Genomic DNA, 21,996 nt, shown 5'->3' with positions numbered 1-21,996 from the left:
GCAACAGTTCATTGCAGGGCAGGCTGGAGGCAGAGGGCTCAAGGGAGCAGGAAGGCTCTCTACTTGCAGACCATACACCCCGTGACCCAGCCCTTCCCATCAGCTTCAGCTCCCAGCGTCGCACTGAGCTGTAAACCCATCAGTGGACTAGTCCAGTTTCATACAGCCATGATTCATTCTCCTCCAAGAAGCCTGCCCTGTGAGCACATGAGGCTTGGGGGCACCTCTTACACAGGTATTATCAGACATGGCTAGGCCTGGTCATCTTAAAGACTTTTTCATTCATATTTTCAGCACCAGGGCTGAGAAGATTCAGACAGTTGAAGCCAAACTTTTGGGCTCCTGGGACGCGTCTTGCTCTCTGTTTTTTCCCGAACAGTAGCCTGACAGCATTTGAATTTCATACATAGTACTGTAAGGTTACAAAAGCAAGTGTCCCAAAAGGGATGTTTGCAAACTAGCTGAAGTCACAAAATATGATGTCGATTTGTTTTGTTCGCTGAGGCAGTGACACAGACCCACCTAGGTTTAGGCAGAGGGACATATTCTTAGAGGAGTGTCAGAGAATTCATTTTTTTTTTAAAAACAGGGCTTCACTATACAATATTCATGCAGATCCTCTTGCCTCAGCCTCCTGAGTGCTGGATCATAATTGTTTTAAAACCACTTCTGTTAGTTTTCCATTGTTGCTGTGACAAATTTCTATAAACTCTGTGCCTTAAAACCACATAAATTTAGTTTCAAAACTCTGAAGTCAGTAGGTCTCTTTGGTCAACAGTCAAGGTATTCACTGGCATTCTGGTGGCTATAGGAAGGTCTGGCTTTTGCTTTAGTTTCTAGAAGCTGCCTGCATTTCTTGGCACATGTCCTTGAGTCTTCAAAGCCAACAGTGGCTGATCGAATCTTTCCTTATCACTATGATCCTAACTCTTCTAAATCCCTCTTGCATAAAATAACAACAAAAAGCCACAAAATTAGCCTGGTGGTTACTTCTGGCCTACTCACCTAAGAATAATATCATATTTTAAGGTCAGTTGATTGAACATCCTGGACTTTCCTTCCTCCTTGCCATGTAACTTAATATATTCACAGGTTCTGGGAATTAGGATATAGATAGATATCTTTAGGGAACTTGCCTGCCATTCCACTATAGGGTTTTAGCTTTGAAGGACGTACTTTATAAGAGGTGTCTTTTCACTAAGAATTCAAGGCCTTTTACTGTGGGCTGTTGCTTGTCTTAGACTTGAGTGAGAATAATGTTCATTGATTAGTGATTTGTCAGTAACTCCAACATCCCTCATGTAACTATCAGTGATATATATGTGGAAGCATATGTCAGCATTACTTGTTCTTTACATTATTATGTCTATAGTTCTTTAGAAAAGCAAGTTGAAGCTCTTAAAGCTACACTTAGTTCTTTTATTCAGTCCCAACTTTCTCATTAACAGAAACAAGTGTAACACTGAAGCAATGATAGTTGAGTAACACTAACAATATGTAAATAGGCTGGAGGCAGTTGCCAACACTTTTATGAAGTCACAGGCTCTGGCTGAGAAATCGTCATTGTTAAGAGATTGTGTTTTCCTCATATAGTATCCCCTTAAAAGCCCCAGTGTATTCGAAGTTATCATCAGTTTGTGCTCAGCTTGTGATTTAGTTTTTCAGTAGTCTTAAATAATTTTGCCTGAGCCATTTACTATTCCTGTTATCCTGTTTAAATTCAAATCAGTAAATATTTTTCTCTTTCAAGTTGATTTGTATATATGTTCCACTCAGATAGTGGGAAACTCTGACTAGGATTGCCTACCTTACATTATATCACTTAGGAATAGCATCTGATCTGTCATTTGTTAATATGTTTGTGGACATAATCTTTGATTTAAGTATAGTGCATTAAACTGAACTGACTTAATTTTATGAAAATTACTTCATATTATCCTTTTTATCCTCATTTCACCATGAACTAGTGAAAATTATGTTCTAGTCTTAAATATCTGAAATGAATGAGTCCCTGAGATAAAAGAATCATTGAAGGATTTTTTCTTTGTCTTAGAAAATATGGTTTGTTACTTTGTAACTAAATTGGTGAAATTACTAAGGTACTATTAATAAGATTTTGTTGTATTTGCACTAGGTTTTGATATATAGATAAAATATGAAAAGAATCAAAAGTGTTGGACTCATAGGCTGGAGGCTTTGAACATATAATTAGGAGATCTCTGCCTAAGAGTTTGCTTATTGTTATAGGTTCCCTCAGGCTTATTCATCCCCAGCATGGCCATTGGAGCGATTGCAGGAAGGATTGTGGGGATTGCAGTGGAACAACTTGCCTACTATCACCACGACTGGTTTATCTTTAAGGAGTGGTGCGAGGTCGGGGCTGATTGCATTACACCCGGCCTTTATGCCATGGTTGGTGCTGCTGCATGCTTAGGTAACATCATTGTGTCTGCTTGTGTGTACATGTTTGTAAGTCTGAGAGAAAAATAGCCAGTAATATTATGCTTGTGTTTAATTTGTGAGTGAGTTGCTGGGAGGACGGTGCAGGATGGAGGGAGGGAATACATCAACAGAAAGAAAGAGCAGTGCTCTATATTTTACAGCATATGCTGGTTTTCATTTTACTTGTTGTACAATATTATAACTATGTAGTGAGCATAGTTATAATATTACATAATTACTTCATGACAGATACTGTCACAGTACAACAAAAGCTTAATTTGAATCTTTTCCAAAGAGATTTTTTTTTTTTTTCATTGTTGAGGATTTTGGCTTATCTATAACAATTAAGATTATAAAGTTCTACAGTTAGTATTATAACAAAGCTTCACAATGGTGTTTTGAGCTCTGCATTAATTTACTGTTAGCCATAGAAAAAGATTTATCAGTGCTCTTCTACTTAAGATGTATTTGTAGCAAAGAAATAGTGACTTCAGTTTCGTGAAAAGAAAAGCAAAATATCTGCTGAAGCACTTAAGAGTTTATCAAATCTTCTTTGGCACAGAAAATAGTTATTTCATTTTATATTTAAAATATCAGCTATACTTTGGTTATATTTAATTATATTTGATGTTTTATTTCAGTACAGTGAGTCACAATGATACAGTTATTGATCTTCAGAAGTATAATATCAAATGGAAGTGTAGGGCAGAATCATTTTCATTAAGTATTTTATCTCCATTTTCTTTTTAGCACTACTCTGGGTACAGTGAGTGCTTCAAAAAAGTATAAAATCTGGGCCTTTCCTCAAGTCAGGTTTGGAGAGAGAGGACTAACACTGAGAAAACAATACTGAGCAGTCACTATACGTGGTGCCTAAGAGTCTGCTGCAGGGATCTAGACAAAAACTGAATTGTTGGGCCGGTGCGACACAGCACCTGCCTGGCATGCAGGTGTGAGTTCAGTTCCAGGTTTAAAAAAAAAATTGAAGTAATTCAAGAATGGTAGAACATGAGCTTTACTTTTATACTTTTAAGGCCACATATTATGATTTTCCATTGCCCATCAAAGTCATCTGCATTCTTCTAAAGCTTGAGTCAAGGTTTATCTTTTAATATAGCCTCTTTTAAAAGAACGGATGCTGATCAACAATTGTCTTATCAACACACAGTTCTTTCATTAAGGCTTGTTTCATTTCAGCCTGAATTATGGACATATTGATGACAGCATCAAAATCTCCCACCTGAAATCTTCACTTTAGGGTCATTGGCTCCCAATTTCTAATACCATCTCTAACATTAAAGAGTTCAAATCATATTTGTTCCTGAGCTGTCACACTTAGCATACAGATCTGTGGGACATTCCAGTACATAAGGTATTAAAGGCTTACTAGATCTTTAATACTTTTAGTACCTGTCTTGCAGTTCCTTCCCAAAGACCTGATCAGAAGTGTTGTGAGGAAAGCAAATTATGGTTACTCTGAGAGGCATTTCTGGGGATGGAATTCAGCCTGAGCTTTATTTCGAAAGATTAGTGGATTTTAGAGAAAAGAGGGCCTTGTTGAAGATTATATTGTGAAGAGAAGGGAATTGGGTTCACAAATAACTTAGTATTCATGGGACTTTGAAGAAACTGATCATATTAAGTACAGAGTACATTTTGGGACAAAGTTGAAGTAGTTTAAGAGATAGATTATAAAAAGAAAAACAACCAAACTTATGTCAGAATTTCTATTTGGAATTGGTCAGATTTTTGACAGATTCCTGGCTTCACTTTTTTTTTTTTTTTTTAATTAGCTTGCTGACTTTGAGAAAGTTCTTTTACATTTTTGGTTTTTGATTTTCTCATCTATGAAATGGAAATAACCATCTCATGATTATTTTCAGAATTACATGAGATAAATAATTAGCATAGTGCTTAGTAAAATAAGTGCTTACATTTTAAAAATATTTTAAAGGCCTTTGTAAACTAGGACATGCTTGGCAGAGAATGGATGCATAACATATAGTAGGTTCTCTCTACCCTTCTAATTTAATGTTAAGAAAATAGAGAGGAAGCCTAATACAAGCCTAATACAGTACAAACTGGGAAGCCCTATTAAGTTTGTCAGCAGAGGAACAGCATGGTGAAAGTGGGACTTAGGAAAGATTGACCTGGGAGCATGGCTCATACAGTGGGCTAAAAGTAGTGGGGTCTAGAGTCAAGGATGTAAGATGAAAGGGTACTCAAATTCAGCCACAAGGTCTTCAGTGGACTAAGCTGGTAATAGTGCAGATCTGAGCAGAGGACCTGACCGTTGCTGTTTTGCAGAGGAAATCAGGTAGAGCTAGGTGACAGCGTAAACATTAGGACAGAGTAAAAGGATGAGACCAGAATGATCACGGAGACTGTTAGGGAGGATGTGGTGTCAGGAGTTGGGATCAGGAAAGATATCTTGGAATGAAGATATCTTTGAGGGAAAAAGTTCTGTTTTTAAAGTACATTGTATTTTCTGTGACAGTGTGTCACCCAGGTCTTTTTATAGTTGAAAAGTAAGACATAAGAATAAAATTGAGCCTGCATAATTTGAAATATGGGACAGAGGCAATAACAGATATGTATTGGGGAAGCATCAGCTGAGAGTGATGATCTGTGTCAGTGAATATATGAATTATCTTGAGAGGGGGATGGAGTTACACTGGTAATGTAAATCAGAGAGCATCAAATGTTTTTACTCATGAAAAGGAGAGAATTTTATTAGATATTTTACTTATATATATTTAATTTGTAAACTGTCACGTTAGACATGATATGTGCAATTAAATTTTTTTAAGAATTAATAATAAATTTTTATCTGAGTTTGTCTTTCCTACAAGAATAAACCAAACTGGCAACATTGTTTTAGTTGGTCAGCTGTGATTCTGTAAATCATGTTTTGAAATAGTAGGTGAATGGCCTTCTGTGGTATAAAAAAAGAACTTTGGTGTTTCTCTGGGTCTTGTTGGATGTAGCAATTACTGTCCTAAGAAAGTGGTAGTTTTTGATAATGCATTTCACTAAGTTCTGTCTACAGTTTCACATTCATCTGCTTAGCATTAGAGTGTTATAGCCAAGATCCAATCCTTCCTGACCAGCGGTGCCTTTTTTTTTCAGGTGGTGTGACAAGGATGACTGTTTCCCTAGTGGTTATTGTTTTTGAGCTTACTGGAGGCTTGGAATACATTGTTCCTCTTATGGCTGCAGTAATGACCAGTAAATGGGTTGGAGATGCCTTTGGTAGAGAAGGCATCTATGAAGCACACATCCGTTTAAATGGATACCCTTTCTTGGATGCAAAAGAAGAATTCACTCATACCACCCTGGCTGCTGATGTCATGAGACCTCGAAGGAATGATCCTCCATTAGCCGTCTTGACACAGGACAATATGACTGTGGATGACATAGAGAACATGATTAATGAAACCAGCTACAATGGCTTTCCTGTCATAATGTCAAAAGAATCTCAGAGATTAGTGGGATTTGCCCTCAGAAGAGACTTGACAATTGCAATAGGTATCCTTTCTAAAAATACACACACACACACACACACACACAAATAGATGTTTGGAAGAAAAGAAAGCAATAAAGTTTAATTGGCTAAGTTTTCAGGAGCAAGGGCTGTTAATTTATGTCCTTTAAAGGCTGGTCTGAGAAACGAAATTATACCTCAGTGTATTATTTTTCATTTCAGTTTAAATGATATCAGTGAGAAGGCCAGTAAGACTTAATCTTTAATACAATCGGAATCTTCTCTCAATGCTCAGTGGTGTTAAAGGTTAGATTCCTGAGGACATACCTTTTTATTGCCCAGTTTTTTGTATACGACTCTGAGCTGGAAAGCCAGATGTTTGGCTCCTCCCCAAAGGTTGTTCTTGTGAGCCTGACATCTCTAGCTCACCTCTATGGTCATTGCTGGAGGACTGAAACAGAATTCTTGTGCCATGTGAGGAAGGAAGATAGTGTAGGAGGTGGGAGTTTTTCTCAAGTCACAGTGGAAGCTCAGCTTGCAGGAGAGGAATACAGAAAGGATTCTGAGGAGAATGTCTTAATCAGCTTAGGAAAAGCCTACAGAATAGGAAGAATTTTCAAAGATTAGTGATCCCATCATTCCAAAAGTTTCATTAGGTTAAGCGAGTATTGCTTGCTAGAGAAGACAGAGTGTGTTGTCAGACTTTGATGTATTCAGCTTCTGAGCCATTATTGCCAATCTAGTCAGGAAAGAACATAAATCCTATGCTTTAGGTTTTACAACCAGCCAAAGAGAAAGAAAAAAAATTTTGAATTTACATAGAAATTTAGAAGATGAGTTTATAAAAGAGAGAAGTGCAAAAATTAATAATCATATTCCCATTGACAATAGATATATTTTTTGAAGTGTTGTCACTGTCTTGAGAGAGAATATTGGCATTGGAGATGAAATAATGCTGGTTAAAGAGAATCAGGATACTTTAAGTATATGTGACATCAGGATGTGCCATTGGAAATGTTAACCCTGTCACAACATGCCTGACTGTGTTGTTTTGAGAGTCTCATGGTGTAGTCCAGGCAGACTTCAGATTTGTGACTCTTTTGCCTCAGCCTCAGCCTTGCTGGAATTACAGGGTGTGAGAACACCTGGCTCATCAGGACTTTCTGAGCACACCTCAAATATTTACCAACATATATCTTTGTAAAGTTTTAAACTTTTCACTGGAAAAACAGATCTGTACACTAGATTTTGTATATATGTACATATATACATATATATAAAATAAAATTGCATTCTTATATATAGAATATCTATGTATATAAGATTATACCTTATTGAAGTGCAAAAAGATGCTCATTCTGTCTCATAAAATCTTTGTAATGCTAAATGAGATATACTCTCTTTTTTGGAATAAAAGAATTTAGTAGAATACTAAAACCAAATTCAGATTATTTAGGGTTATAAAAATAGTGCTGGGGCTTTTTTTGTTGTTGTTAATGTCTGACCAGTAACAGAAAATAAAACCTATTTTTCCTGCCTTAAAAGCCTGTGAATAAGTGGCATAAAATTCTTAAACCAAGTATGGGGTTCACAGCTATAATCCCAGCTCCCTGGGAGGCAGGAGAATCCCAAATGGGAGGCCGTTCTGCACAACATGGCAAGACCCAGTCTCTTAAATAAAATGCTAAAAAGCGGTTGGGATATAATTTAGTACTTCCTGGGTTCAGGCCTGCTATTGTAATCACTCAGTCTAATACTCAATAAGTATTCAGTGCATGATGTTTGTTAAACCTACATTGTATACATACTCATTTGAAACTTGTATTTGACAAAAATCATGTTAATACGTTTTTAGGTTGTGTTTAAATCAAGCTAATGTATCACCTCATATACTTACGTTGTGGTGAGAACACTTTAACTCTCAGGAATTTTCCAACAACACAAAAAGCAAAATTCTTAAAATGGCAAATTTAAGGCCCGATGTTCACTTCTGGTGTCCTGTGTACCAAGGGAATATTCCAGTATGTAGGCTAACGGTTTTATCTACTGTTACGTATTAGGAGCTGGGCATGAACATTGCCCAGTGTTGTAATACATGTGTCCAGTAGGCACAAAGCAGTGGGTTTACTTCCCAGCACCACACCAGTCAGGAAATATACAAATAAGGAAATGTTTTCTCATTGTTTAAAGAATCAGTATGTTTTCAGTAACATAATGTTTATCTTGTGTTAATGATTGGTACTTGAGGTTAATTTTAACCAAAAAACTGAAAAGTACTTTTTGATACCACTTTGTATCTTTTTACTTTGTTTCTTTTGATAAGTTATTGTAATTAGTTCTTTTTCATACTTTTTTGACTTTCATCCTGAGGTTAAAAGTGATTCATACACCCATTATAGTAATAAGAGTATTCTAAATTGGACCACTATATATTTCTCATAATAATCTGACTTGCATACGAAAACTGTAGACTTGTACTCCTCCTACTCCACAATGTACACTGTCATATCATACTTCACATCATTTTAGTTTTTTGTATTAGTGTTAAGGGTACTTGTGCTTAGTATTTACACTCCACCATTTGGTGGTCAAGCATAGGTCACTGACCAGATTCTTTTTTGTGGGCTAAAAGCAACTTGATGACCATGTTTCAAAGATAACTTTTTGATAGTGGGTTTTCTTTTCTATACCAATTATGATCATGCACTTAAATGGCCCAGTAAGTAAGTACTTATTCTTAAGACTAGTGAGCTAGAATTTCATTTAGTGCCTGACTACTTGGGTATGTTGCAGCACAGTTAAAACATTTCAGTATTTGCTTAAGAGCAGTAATACCTGCTTTTCAATCTAGGACTGATGCCTACTATTTTGACTGAAATACTTTTGTAGCAAATTTTATGTTCAAACTATTTTCACTATAACAGTACCATAGTGGCTCATATATTTTGATAAATACTCAGAGACAGAAGTGAAACTCTTGTGTTCTTCGCACATTCTGTCCCTTTTTGTGTTTCCTCCTCCTGTTTTCTGTACTTTCTTCCATCTTGTCATACTTCTTGTCTAGCTCTTTTAATGTGGGAGTGGAGGCAGCTGGCAGGACAGAAGCACAGGACAGAGCACACTTCAGAGGAAAAAAAGAGAAGAACCTTTACCAATAAAACCACCCCGAGTCAGACTACCCACTGTGAGCATAGCTGTAGGGTCACAGTGCAGCCTATTGGTAGTGCTCATGGCTCATCTAGGAAATTATGTGGTACTTCAGTACCAGAAAAGCCAGCTTGTGCCCAGGGTAGAGTATACAACAGAGTCAAATCAAGAACAAAACTCTAGTGTCACTTCCAGTCCAAAATAAGTGGCAGCATAAGTGGGCTCCATTTGCTGAAGGATTCCTGTAATAAGCTATTCTCATAAAATTTATAGATTTTAAAATTACATATTCCAAATAATGCTTTTTTTGTTTCGCCAAGTTAGAAAATAGTTCAGTTGCAGGAAAGAAAATAGATGCACCAAAATATGTACATGGAAATAATTGGTTATTGGTAGATTCTGACTCAGTTAAATATAAGTGCCACATGGCTTTTCAGTTGATTCCTTTTTTGGTTAAGAAGACAGGAAAGGGGCTGGAAAGATGGCTCAGTGGAATAAGCACTGCCCTGGCAAGTGCAAGGGCCCGAGTTCAATCCCCGGTTCCACAAAAAGTCATAGAATACATGTACTGTTTTATTTTCCAATAAATAAATTGCCTGTAAAAAAAAAAAAAAAAAAAAAAAAAACTGCTTGATTTAACATTTTTGGTCTTTTCTTTTTTTCAGAGAGTGCCAGAAAAAAGCAGGAAGGTATTGTTGGGAGTTCCCGGGTGTGTTTTGCACAGCACACCCCATCTCTTCCTGCAGAAAGTCCTCGGCCTCTGAAACTGCGGAGCATCCTTGACATGAGCCCTTTTACAGTGACAGACCACACCCCGATGGAGATCGTGGTGGACATCTTCCGGAAGCTGGGTCTGAGGCAGTGCCTTGTCACCCACAATGGGTAAGTGTTGCACCACAGAAGGCTGTTCACTGAATAGAATTTAGGATCCCTTTTTGGCAGAGAGAATGTGAATCAGTTCCCAAATAGGAGGTCTGGACTTAGTGTGGCTATGAATACTTGATCGGTTCATTGAGTTCAACACCTACCTAAAGTAGCATTTTTCAATATTGCTGTACATCGGAGTTGGAAAAGAGATGCTGAAAACCTGAATCGCGTGAGCGTAGAATGTTTTGTTTCTTAGAAGGATAGTGGGCCTGACCTGTGTGGAGCACTACAAACCCGTTTGTTTTTTGTAAGTATTTTCTTTTATAAGTATGTCATTTGAGCACACAGAAGTCTAGTGTAATTATAACTTTCTAGATATTCTACTACTTACTTTTTCAACCAATATTTTTTTTTTTTCTTTTGGCAGAACCTGGGATTGAACTCAGGCCCTTGTGCTTGCCAGGCAAGCGCTTATTCTACTGAGCCATCTCCCCGGCCCCAATATTTGATTTATCAAATAATGAAAAGAAGAACATATAAATGAAATTTATAAATTATCTTTAAAAAATCTCCTTTAACAAAAGCTGTTTCTCCTTGTATACCTTTTCCATCCAGAAATCCCGTACGTAAACACTAATGACAAAATCTCATGTATTAAAAATGTACATACTGCTATCTCTGTCTTTCACACATGAAGTCGCAGTGAATCCACCATGAGAGAGGCATAGGCAGGGCCCTGATGGTCAGCGCAGCGCAGCCCTGCCTGGCTCGCTGCTACCCTCCTTTCCAGGCCTGAAATCTGTCTGGAAAGCGTTTCCACACCCATTTTTTTTTTCTGTTAGACTACTGCTGCCTATTGGAATTCTAAAGAACCTGTTTCATGTAAAAACAGGTCACAGAAAGGCTAGAAAAAGGCTATTGTAGGACTGTGGATAGCTGGCTTGCTGATCTGAGGAGTGTAACACTGGTTGAAATACTGTACAGTAAACACTTAGAAAATTGGAACAGGATTTGGTTTTATTTTATTTTATATTTTTAAAATAATTTTATTGAGTTATTTTGTTTTTTGATATTAATTTATAACACTTTGTTTAAAACATGAAAGAGAACCCCTGATCCTATCTAGAGAAAGGAGGAAAAGAACAGAAAAGTAATTAGCTTGTTGAACACTTTTCATATTTTTTCACTTAATTTTGCGGGATCTCTTTAAAGTAGGTAGTGTATCTTTATACACATAGTGATTAAAACTCAGCCTTCCACAGTTAAACCTCAGTCTCTGCTGCTATGTTACACTGTAATTTACTTACAGACTATACTCTTTTTACTATGTGGCTTCTTAAATATTTTTTTGTTTAAGACATTTTTTTGGTCAGTATGCTGTATTGGATTAAGAATAGAAGTATAATAGTTATATTTACATAACAATACATTTCTATCAATAGAAAGCAATAGAAGATCCATATTTAGTATTTTTCACTGTTCTAACTAAAAACTTTTGAGAAATAAGTCATCAGAGGATAAATGTTGTAGGGAGAGGGAGTTTAGAATTATTATCAAAGATATTGTTTATAGAAGAGGTGTATTATGTTGCTGCTACTGTTTTCTTTTGCTTACCTTGGTTACTTTTTAAAGTGACAGCACCAAACTTCATTATTTAGTCTTTTTTTTTTATTTTTTATTTTTTTATTTAGTCTTTTTGAGACAGAGTTTCATTGCACAGTTCAGGCTGGCCTAGAACTGACTTTGTATCTCTAACTCACAGTGCTCCTCCTGCCTCAGCCTCTCAAGTGCTGGAGTTACAGGAGTGCTCCAGCACACTCAGCCTTGTGCTTCATTATTTAAAAACTTGAAAAATACTAGTTAAGTGGAGAAAGTTTTGCTGGGTTTTGACTCTTTTTAATAATTTATGCCACACTTGGAACTTAAGCTGAGTGATACTGTACGTTGCTGTTTTCTCAAGTTGTTCTTTGTGCTTGGTATAGTTTGTCCTGCTGTGTACTAACAGATACAAATGCAGTTTTCTAAGGCACAGTTAGCTATGACTGCAAAGTTATTTTATTCATTAATTTTCTTGTTTTTTTGTTTTTGGTGGTACTGGGAATTGAACTCAGGACCCTGCTCTTGCCAGGCAGTTGCTTGTTCTACTGAGCTGTCGCCCCAGCCCCTCATTAATTTTCGTACTTTATCTTCCTGATTAATTCCCAAGATTTTGGCAGCATAGATATTAAAAAGGAACATGTTCTAAAGAAAGTATAAAATAATGAAGTGTATAATAGGGATAGGCAGCTGTTAAAATCTCACCTGATCTTGCTTGTTATAAAGAGTCTGTGTGGTGGAGATTTTTTTCTAAGGAAATATATTTAATTGTTCTGATCATATTTCCTTATTGTCCCTGACAAAAAATAAAATTGAAAGCAAAGAGGTCATCCAGGGGGTGACTCTCAGGACTTTATTTTCTTTGAACTATGTAAGAAAGTAGGATGTTTTATTCTCATGTAAAGTTTAGTGATACAGACTCAGAGAAAAGAAATCATGTCTTCCGGAAGAGCCATGACAGATGTAGGACCTTGAATGCCAGGAAGGAAAGAATGGAGATGAAGGGAACTTGTCTGTGAATTGTAAAGATGCAGTTGTTGATGTCTCACAGCTCATATTTTAATTTAGCAGAATTTTTCAATCTTTTAGGGATAGGAGTTACTTTTAAAAAACAGGTGACCATGGAAGTTTAGGAACTATTAAATTAAATACAGTTGATGTTTCTTTACTGTAAGCCTCTCAGAACTTGTAAAATGTTGATATTTAATTGCCAGACAAGCGGACATGGGAAAAACAGTTCTCCAGACCTAACTTGAAAGTGGATGAAGTGGATAGAACTAGAGCTGGTTGGAGCATGCTTTGGGAAGTTTGGGCCTCTGCCCCTTGCTCATTACTCGTTAGTGCACAGAAGAAAAAGAAATAATTCTTAAATGAGTCGCATTTTGAATTGACTTTGTATCCACTCCTTAAAACCCATAAAGCAGCACTGAACCTGGTGGTGGTGTTCTCAGATCACCTCTCTGTTAACAATAGAAGAATTGGGTGGATATTCTCCTTTCTTAGGGCCACTATGCTCCCCTCCCCCACTGTCTGTCTTTTTAGTGATTACTTTATAAGTCTGTGTTTGCCACAGTGCTTGCATATTTGTAACTTTCATTGTGTACCTCGTGATTTGGCAGAGTTTACTAATAAAATATGAATTGAAATTAATCATTCTACTTAACTGTACTTAAAAGCATGAGTAAGAATTAAACTAATGTTATTATATTTAATGAATTGCCAACCAAGACTTTCAGTTTCCCTGACTCCAACCATAAAATAGCTGATTAATAGTTGTCTTTTTTAAAAAAAAATACTTACTTATTTAAATGTATTTGGTACAGGGTCTCACTGTGCAGCTCGGACTTGTGGTCCTTCTGTTTTCAGCCTCCCAGTGCTGGGATTACAGGGGTGTGCCACTATGCCTGGGGCAGGGCCAGCACAGCATGTGGTGCTGGGTATTGAGCCCCTGTCCCTGTGCTTGCATAAGCAGGTGCTAAGTTCGTGAGCTATCTCACCTGCCTTTAAATCCTCATTTAGTCAATATCATCTATGATTGAATACTTATTTTATATAATGGAAATTCTGAACTTTTTGAAGGGGAAAATTGTTCACATACTCTTGAGAACTTTTCAGTTTATTTTTATTCTTAAGGATCAATACATTATTTTTACAAAATAATAAGAACATTAGCAGAGAAATTACTGCCTTCCAGATTTCCTCCCCTCCCCTCTACTCCCTCCTCCATCATTTCAGATTCCTACTCCACAGGGTATGCATCTGTAGATTGAGATGGCTTTGAAATCCCCTGGTAACATTCTTCAGAAAGTCAGCATATTCAGGGGCAGTTTAATTGCAAAGATGACTTAACCAGATCATCAAGAAAATGCCTGATTACCCTGACACTGTTTTGGGGGCGCTTCCACAATTGAAAGTCCTCCCCTCCCCTAATCTGTTATCTATTCTGTTCTCTGTTAGGGCTAAGGTCTTACTGTATAGTCCAGGCTGACCTTGAACTCAATGATCCTCCTGCCTCATCCTCCAGAGTGCTGGGAGAGTTTTAAATTCTTTTAAAGCAAAAGTAAAATATGTTTATGTTATCACAATTACAGTTGGTTTCATTAATTTTCATTTTAAAATCAATAACCAGACTCTTGTTTTAATAGTTAAAAGCAGTATAAGTAGTTTCAGATATCTTTATTATAAGAATTTGTAACTGTCACTTCATATGATGCAATAATGATGATATGTTAACTAGGAATAATCAGGAAAATATGTTTAAGTAAAAGTCATTTTGACCCATATTCATAAATATATTGTATTAGCACATTTTAAAAGTGACACTTCCTGAAAATTAGGAAGCATTTTTGTCAGCACTAATTATTTCATGCATACTACTTTAATTTTAATTACAAACAGCAGTAAAATCCAAGGTATTTCTCAAGTCTTCTCCTAGGCAGTAAAGCAAGGCCTTCCACTGTGGTTGAGGTCAATCCTAGCACAGTAGAGACTGGGGAAACATTTCTTCAAGGAGCGGACACTGAGGATGGGTCTCTTATATTCAGGGCTTATGGCTGTCATTATTAAGTCTGTTTTGTTCTTTGTGTTCATCTTCATTTTGAACTTTCATAATTTTAACTTTTAATTTGTAAAGAAAAGTAAACCACCAATATTTAAAAATAACATTATGTCACCTTTGAAATTCCGTAGAATGTATAGGAAGGAAACCTGAAATTTTAGATCATTTTTGTTTTTAATTTTCTAAAGTTTATAAGCATTCTTGTATTTCATGTTTTTATTTTCTTCTCTCATTCTTTTATTATTATTAGAACCCTTTTAATTTAATTTCTCACAGTTATTAGCATAATAATCTGTTGCAGGATTGTCTTGGGGATCATCACAAAGAAGAACATTTTAGAGCATCTCGAGCAACTAAAGCAGCACGTGGACCCCTTGGTGACTAGTTGTATCAGATCTCCTCACTAGACACCCTAGAGGGCAGGAGGCATGAAACTTGTGAACTGTTCAGTGCTCTCTCCCAGATATCTGCTGAACAAACATTCTACCATGCTGCCAGGGATATGTGTATCTGATCAGATATTTGTAAGATAAATTTAGATACATATATAATTGCATTCGTAGAAGGTAAACAAAGGTTAACATCTCATTAAAAGCATCAGCTAAAATTTTAAGAACTCAAACACTGATAGTTGAATGAGGGACTATTATTGGACATGCTTAAAGTAAAAATGCAAACTTTGTCTACCCTGGTAGATGGATTCACTGGTCACTGAAGGCTCCTGACTGGTTAAAAATGTCTGTCCGTCACCCCAAACCCTATTTCTTTTTTTGGTTCCTGTTTTGTATGGTAGTGATAGTAAGTCTAAGCTCCTAAATGATTGTAACCAAGGTTAGACTTTGGAGTGTCAGTTAAATGGATTTTTTAATGGCACACAAAGTAGACTACAATGTGTATACTTTTGTGTTTCTAATGTTAGTCTTTTTCTGCTGTGCCCTGCATACCTTCAAAATCTGAATGTGTATCCTGCCATTTCATTAGTGATTTGTTTGTAGGTCATGAATGCACCCCTTTTATATGCTGTTCCTAGAATGCTATAAGCAGCTTTTGGGGTCAGGTGCACTTGTTTTAGCAAGCTTCATGTCCTAGTGGGTTCACAAGGACAAATCTTGAACTATCTTACTGTATAACAAAAGTTGTCTGGCTTTAGCTATTAATATCTGAAATTATTTTGTCCTGCAGTTGTGATACTTACAGGAAACCTGTCCCCATTTGCTTAAGTAGAAACTGATTTTGTATGCCTGTTGTATGCTAATGTTTCACAAGTGTTTCATGCATCCTTTTAAAAAAACTACTAACCAGAATAATATAGTAGCTACTCATTCATTTTGCTTTCTGCTTCACCTGTAGTAATCTTTTAGGACTGCTTCTTGATTTCTTACCTTTTTTAAATGTAAGCATTAACATGTAAGACTTTCATAAAAGCACTGTATCTTATTTTGGGGGGCCAAATTCAGAAAATGTAAACATTAATAAGTACTAGAAAAATGGGTTATATATGGGGTTCTGAAGTTTGGGAGTAAAGTTTTGTGTTTACCACTTTTCTGCGTTTTTTATCTCAATTGTATGTGCTTTCATGAAGATTCTGCATATAACTGGGTAATCCTTAAACTGTTTCTTAAAAATTGGTTAATTTTGGTTAAAGAAAAGTGACATATTGAGGGGATTTGGATTATTTCATGGCTTCCTTCATGCGGTGAGAATGAATTTTTCTTCTGAAAATGGAATTGGTATCATTTCCTGTTCATGTATTCTCTCGTTTTTGTTACTTTTTTGTTGGCAAACATTAATTAAAATACTCCACTTCAGTGAGATGTGTGTGCAGTCCTCGGGGCTTGGTGGAAAGACCCTCATACTATGGGTGACCGTAACACTTCATATCAGAGGATGGTTGCTGGGAACCTGCTTTCTGAAAGTACAATCACAGGCTGCTTGCTCTGCTTTGTCTCTGTCAAAAAGGATTTAGCTATAGATTTAGCTTCTTGTTTTCTTTTCCTTTTTAATAGTAATCTTCTGTTTATCCCTTTCAGACGCCTCCTTGGCATTATAACAAAAAAAGATATCCTCCGTCATATGGCCCAGACGGCAAACCAAGACCCCGCTTCAATAATGTTCAACTGAATCCCATAGATGAGGAGAGAGAGGAGACAGAAGAGGAAGTTCATTTGTTGAATAGCACAACTCTTTAACTTGAGGGAGTCATCCACTTTTTTTTTCTCCCTTAAAAAAATAAAAAAGGAAGTATAAAAGCCAGGCTTTTGCATCATGGTTTGCAAATATGCTGGTGGAATGAAGAATTGTTCAGGAAGTAAAGGAGAGATGCGCGTCCCTGGCTGTGAGCCGCAAGTCAGCTCCTATTGTTCTGCACTGGATGCATTTAGCAGAGGAGGTGCTGTGATAGCACAGGCGTGAGCCCGACCAGTGAACACCGGAGTCCTCCAGCACGTGGCCTGTTTTCAGTACTGCAAAGACATGTTATCAGTCCCTATTTCTGGAGGGATTACTTTGAATTGAGCCATCTATAAGACTGTGAGGTCTTACCCTTTTTTATCAGAACTGTTGTGTTTAATTCATGAATCGTGTAATTAAGCATTACCTTTCTACATTCCAGAAGAGCTTTTATTTCTCTCTCTCTCGCTCCTGAGCTGTAACAGAGCCTCCTAAATTGGTGTACCCCTTTGAAGCAGTCCTTTCTCATATTGAGATGTACTGTGATTTTACTGAGGTTTCATCACAAGAAGGGAGTGTCTCTTGTGCCATCACCTGTGTCGTCTGCACTATCACTGAAGGCCTGGACCAGTGCATACACACCATGTCAGAGGCTTGCCCAGCAGGGAAAATCTTGAATGAAGAGTGAACAGAATCTCCCAGTTTGTGTGCTGTGTGGTTCAGAATGAAAAACAGTGAAAATTTTAAAGGATAAGTAGCTTTTTTCCCCTCTCAGACATTACGGATTACATGACCTGGTCTTATGCAGATTTTCTATTTCTAATACTACTATGATAATACAAGTGCTGTTCAGCATAATTAAACAAAAAGCTGCTGCTCTGACAGTAAAGAGAAGGAAGTATTCTGTTTAGCTGTGTCTGGTATTAATTGCATGTTAAAACTGGAATTTTTTTTTCTTGAAATTAGATCTTTTGTTTCCTCAAGATATTTTATTGCTGACACTGAAGATAAAATGTAATTCATAACTTGCACTAAATGTATAATTCTTTTCTTAAAAATTTACCATTCTTATTTATATTTTTATGGATTAAAATTTATAAAATACAGATCAGTTAATATCGCACTTAAATAATTATACCTTTTTAATGTGATTTTTATAAACTAATTGTGACTTACAGATATGGAGAGATGAACGTTTACGTGGGAGCAAGGGTTTAAGAAGCTAGTGCTGACTTCTCCATGTTCTGACGTGTACATAACCTTTTCCTGATCGTTCACTGCCATCCTCTGGATTTTTGACCCACAAACTGGACACTTCAAAACATTAACAAATGATTTAGTAGATTAAAACCAAAAATTAGGGTTAACCTGTTTTTAGAAAATAAAAATAGATTAAAAACAATAAAATTGTAAAGGTAGTATAGTCCAAATTCTAATCTGAGTATAACTTTTGACTCTCTGAGTAGGTCACCCTCTATCACTGAAGTGTGTGATGACAGATTGAATAGCCACAGTGCACCTTCTTACAGGATGAGTTAAAGTGTAGTGGAGTGTTTGGAATTTTCATTTTTGGAAATGTCTGTCTTAATCATGGTCTTAGCTCACGCTTGGCAAAGGCACTTTGCTCAAAGGACTGGCCTAAATATCTGTCCTGTGATTGCATTTCTGATAAATGATTTTGCAAACAGACATTTTCTGAAACACAACTGGCAATGAACCATTTCTACATTTTCAAAGTGATTCTTCACTTCCTACTTCTTAATACTATACCTGTTAAGATATGTAAGATCACCTAAGACCCGTATGGTCTTGAGGACTGAAGAGATCATGAAGCCATATTAGAATGATAATTGAAAGTTGAGCAAAATAGTAGGAATTTTTGGAACCATTCTTAGCTGTGCTACCTGCCAAAAATTACTGTTTTGTCCTCATTACTTCCTCTATTTGGCAGACTTCAGGTTTACTTCATAGCCCTGCCACTTGACTATCCAGAGTAATTATTTCTAACTGATAGTTCTGTATATCTTCATATGTCTTAAGGATCTCTGCAGTGTGCAATTCACTGCTAGAGTTTGAACTCAGCATGGCTAATGGGTAACTAATTGTCCTCAATTACAAGCCTTGAAAGGAAAAAACAGTTTCTTTGCAGGTAGTATCATTCATGAAACTGCACTTGGATTTTATTTTGCACATTTCCCTTTTTGAATTTAAGTCCTGTTTCACTGCCCATCTTGCTTCAGAGATTGACATTTCAGGGTGGATATTAAAACATAATTATTCTTTGATATATATCCATCTTGGTGTGTCTCACTGCTGAAATACAGGAAAAGTGCCGTATTTTTAATGCATTTAGTAGTTTTCCTTGGTATTACTATCTATTCCATTTCTCTTTTTGATACATTGAGATTTGTCTGCTTTTCAACCAAATGATGAAGTAGTAAAGAACATGAAATACATGTGCCTAGCTAATTGGCAAATTAATTGACCAATAGTAAGTGTAGCGCCTTATTTGAGTACCCTTTTTGAGAAGGTATAATGAGAATGGGCAAGAGTGTCAGCATCTCCTTTTAGTAATTGCTTTCAGTTTTGATTCACAGAGAATGCTTAGTTTGTTTATCTGTGATGTTGCCTAGAGCTGTATTTATCTGTTTTTATTTATACTAGTGTAGTAAAGCTGCATATCATTACAGTAAAAATGATTACTGTGATGAGGTAATCAGAAAATCTATTAAAATCTATATGACAATGTGTGGTTTGGCCTTTAATTACACCTTTGCCAGTCTTGCCTCTATACTGCTGCACTCCGCAATGTAGGCCAATATGCCTGACACGTACAGCCTCAAGAGGTGGTAATTACAGTGCTTCTCTCAGGTTTCAAAGCCACTTCTGTACTTTGGAAATAAGAGCCAGAGAGCTGAAGATGCAGGATTGAACAGCAAGATATTAATGCTCCTAGCAGTGGGATAACAACCCCTGTTCTCAGTAAAAGTTACACGTCTGCAACAAGTTTTCATTTCAGTTCACATTAAAAAATTGGTTTTTAAAGAAGAAAAATCACACTGTTTGCATGAGAACAGGTAAAATAATTTCTGTATTTTCAAAAATTCTCTTGGATATTTGCTAAGATAACTGCCTTAAAAGAGTGGTGAGCAACACTGGGAATTCTATGAAGTTCTAGTGAGAAGGAAAACATAGAAAGTTAAGGGTAGATCTTTTATCACGCATTAATTGTTCACTTACTGAACATGTATTGAGCTGACTGTTAGGCAGGGGCTGTTCTATGTTCTTGATGATTCATCTTCCAATACAAATCGTATATCAGATGGTTAGAAATACTGTAAGTTCAGCAAATTTTTAAAATGATTGAGCCATTCATTCTTGTAGCATTAAAAACAAGGCAAAAATCTGTATTCTCATTTTTCTAGGAAAAAAAGTGAAGGTCTGTACATATTTGCATGTGTGCACCCCACTTGTATAGGGTGGGATCAGGAAAAGCCTCCGAGACCAGGTAGCATTTGAGCAAAAACCTAAAAAAAGGCAGTAACATTTACCAGTGAGAAAAATCTCCCACGAAGAGAAAATTCTATGTGCCAGTGTCTTGAAATACCTGCCAGGTAAGGAATACCAAACTGTTCATGGTGTCTATAGAGTGAGATAAAGAGGGAAAGGGCTCAAAAGAGATTGGGATATAGGGGTTTGAATTTTATTCTCAAAGTAGGAAGCCAGAGAGGCAGGAAAGTGATACATTCTGATTTAAACTGACCCTAAGGACTCCAGATTATGGGAATAGACTCTAAGGGACCCTGCACTTGGAACAATCCAAGTGAAATACGGCAGAGGGTTGAATTCTAACTGAAGCTGGCAAAAGTGAGAGTTTGAATTTTAGCCATGTTGAAGATGGAATGGATAGGATTTCTCAGTTGATAAATGTTAAGACCAGTGAGTTGAGGATGTCTCTAGATTGAGAAATGACAAGACTGGTATGGCCACTGACAAGTTGGGAAAATCTCATGAGTGTCTTTTAAATTTCTAGGTGGGGGTGTCAGATAAGCCCTTGTCTATAGAAATTCAGTTCAGGAGGAAGGTCCAGTCTGAAAACTAAATGGGGAGGCAGCCTTCTCAGACAAGGAAGATGGCCTGCATTTTTGTGGACAGAAGAGGGATAAAGGAAGAGGTCTCTTAAACCAATTGAGTAATAGCTCAAGGCAGATCAGCTGTCAGTTGCTGGTGGATGAAGAACTGAAAGTTGGTCCCATGCACAGAGCTAGAGCAAGTTGATTGTGATAGTGGCAAGCAGCAGCCTGACCAGGGCCAATTTTATCAGATTGGAAGGAGAAGAATTAGAGATAGCTGTCAGTTCTTCCTCTGAGGTTTTCTAAATGGCAGTAAGTTAGCAAAGGGTTTTGTTTTAGGTTTCAAGATACCACAGCTTTTTTTGTTGTTTTATTGTGGATGAAAAGATTATTATTATTTTTTTTTTGCGGGACCGAGGATTGAACTCAGGCCCTTGCACTTGCCAGGGAAGCACTTAATCCACTGAGCCATCTCACCAGCCCCAAGATTAATGATCTTAAGACACTTTCAGATATAACTATTTGTAATAGAAATGTTGGAGAAGGAAAATTAATGGTCTGAGGTCCTGAGAAGGCAAGTGAAACATGAAACAAGAATCATTGAAAAACAGTGTAATACGTAACTGATAAAGTCATGTTTTTTCTTTTTTGAACTGCTAGATTGGGGCTTATACAGGTTTTTTTTTTTTTTTTTTTTGCCATAATTTTAATGATAAATAGCAATGAGACAGTTTCAAATCAAATCGATAGGACAGTTTTCAATAATTAACACACTGCATAAATTCTTCTTAGTGGTTAATTGCTGTACAAGATGTGGACTTAATATACTATTCACAAACACCACTAGAACAAATCATTCTATTCATTAACAGAACATAAATATATATCTATCCTAACCACTTTGAATACACAGATACAAAATGGACATTCATCTGTATCCCCTTTTCTTGTTTAGTTTCATTATTTGACTATTATAGGTGTGTTAACTCAGCAAAATATTCTAAAAGAGTCCAGTAGTCTATAATAGTATTGGGTTTTCCGCTTGACAGGCAATGTCAGAAATTGTTGACCTGAGTCCCCTACAGCTCAATGTAACAGCATGGCTTTACTTCTTATACTTTTCTGCTGGATGGTTAAGACCAAGATAAAGCAAGACCTAT

General features: G+C 36.6%; 1 protein-coding gene across 6 annotated transcripts in view; it reads left to right on the top strand.

Moving 5' to 3' along the window:
• Window positions 1–19,511, top strand: part of Clcn3 (chloride voltage-gated channel 3) — a 113,837-nt gene extending 94,326 nt beyond the window's left edge. For 4 of the 6 annotated variants that reach the window (XM_023700103.1, XM_023700102.1, XM_004640238.3 and 1 more), the window contains 5 exons: window positions 2,248–2,434; window positions 5,572–5,970; window positions 9,739–9,955; window positions 14,896–14,971; window positions 16,625–19,511. In XM_023700103.1, coding sequence (XP_023555871.1) covers window positions 2,248–2,434; window positions 5,572–5,970; window positions 9,739–9,955; window positions 14,896–14,971; window positions 16,625–16,783 — 1,038 coding nt within the window. In that variant the 3' untranslated portion in view covers window positions 16,784–19,511. The remainder of the gene's footprint in view (window positions 1–2,247; window positions 2,435–5,571; window positions 5,971–9,738; window positions 9,956–14,895; window positions 14,972–16,624) is intronic. The other 2 variants (XM_004640240.3, XM_004640241.2) reach the window with 1 other exon arrangement.
• The last annotated feature ends 2,485 nt before the right edge of the window (window positions 19,512–21,996 follow it).

Source organism: Octodon degus, unplaced genomic scaffold, assembly GCF_000260255.1.
Source record: "Octodon degus isolate 3935 unplaced genomic scaffold, OctDeg1.0 scaffold00121, whole genome shotgun sequence".
In the NCBI taxonomy this organism is placed as follows: domain Eukaryota; kingdom Metazoa; phylum Chordata; class Mammalia; order Rodentia; family Octodontidae; genus Octodon; species Octodon degus.
This window is presented reverse-complemented; position numbering and strand designations above follow the sequence as displayed.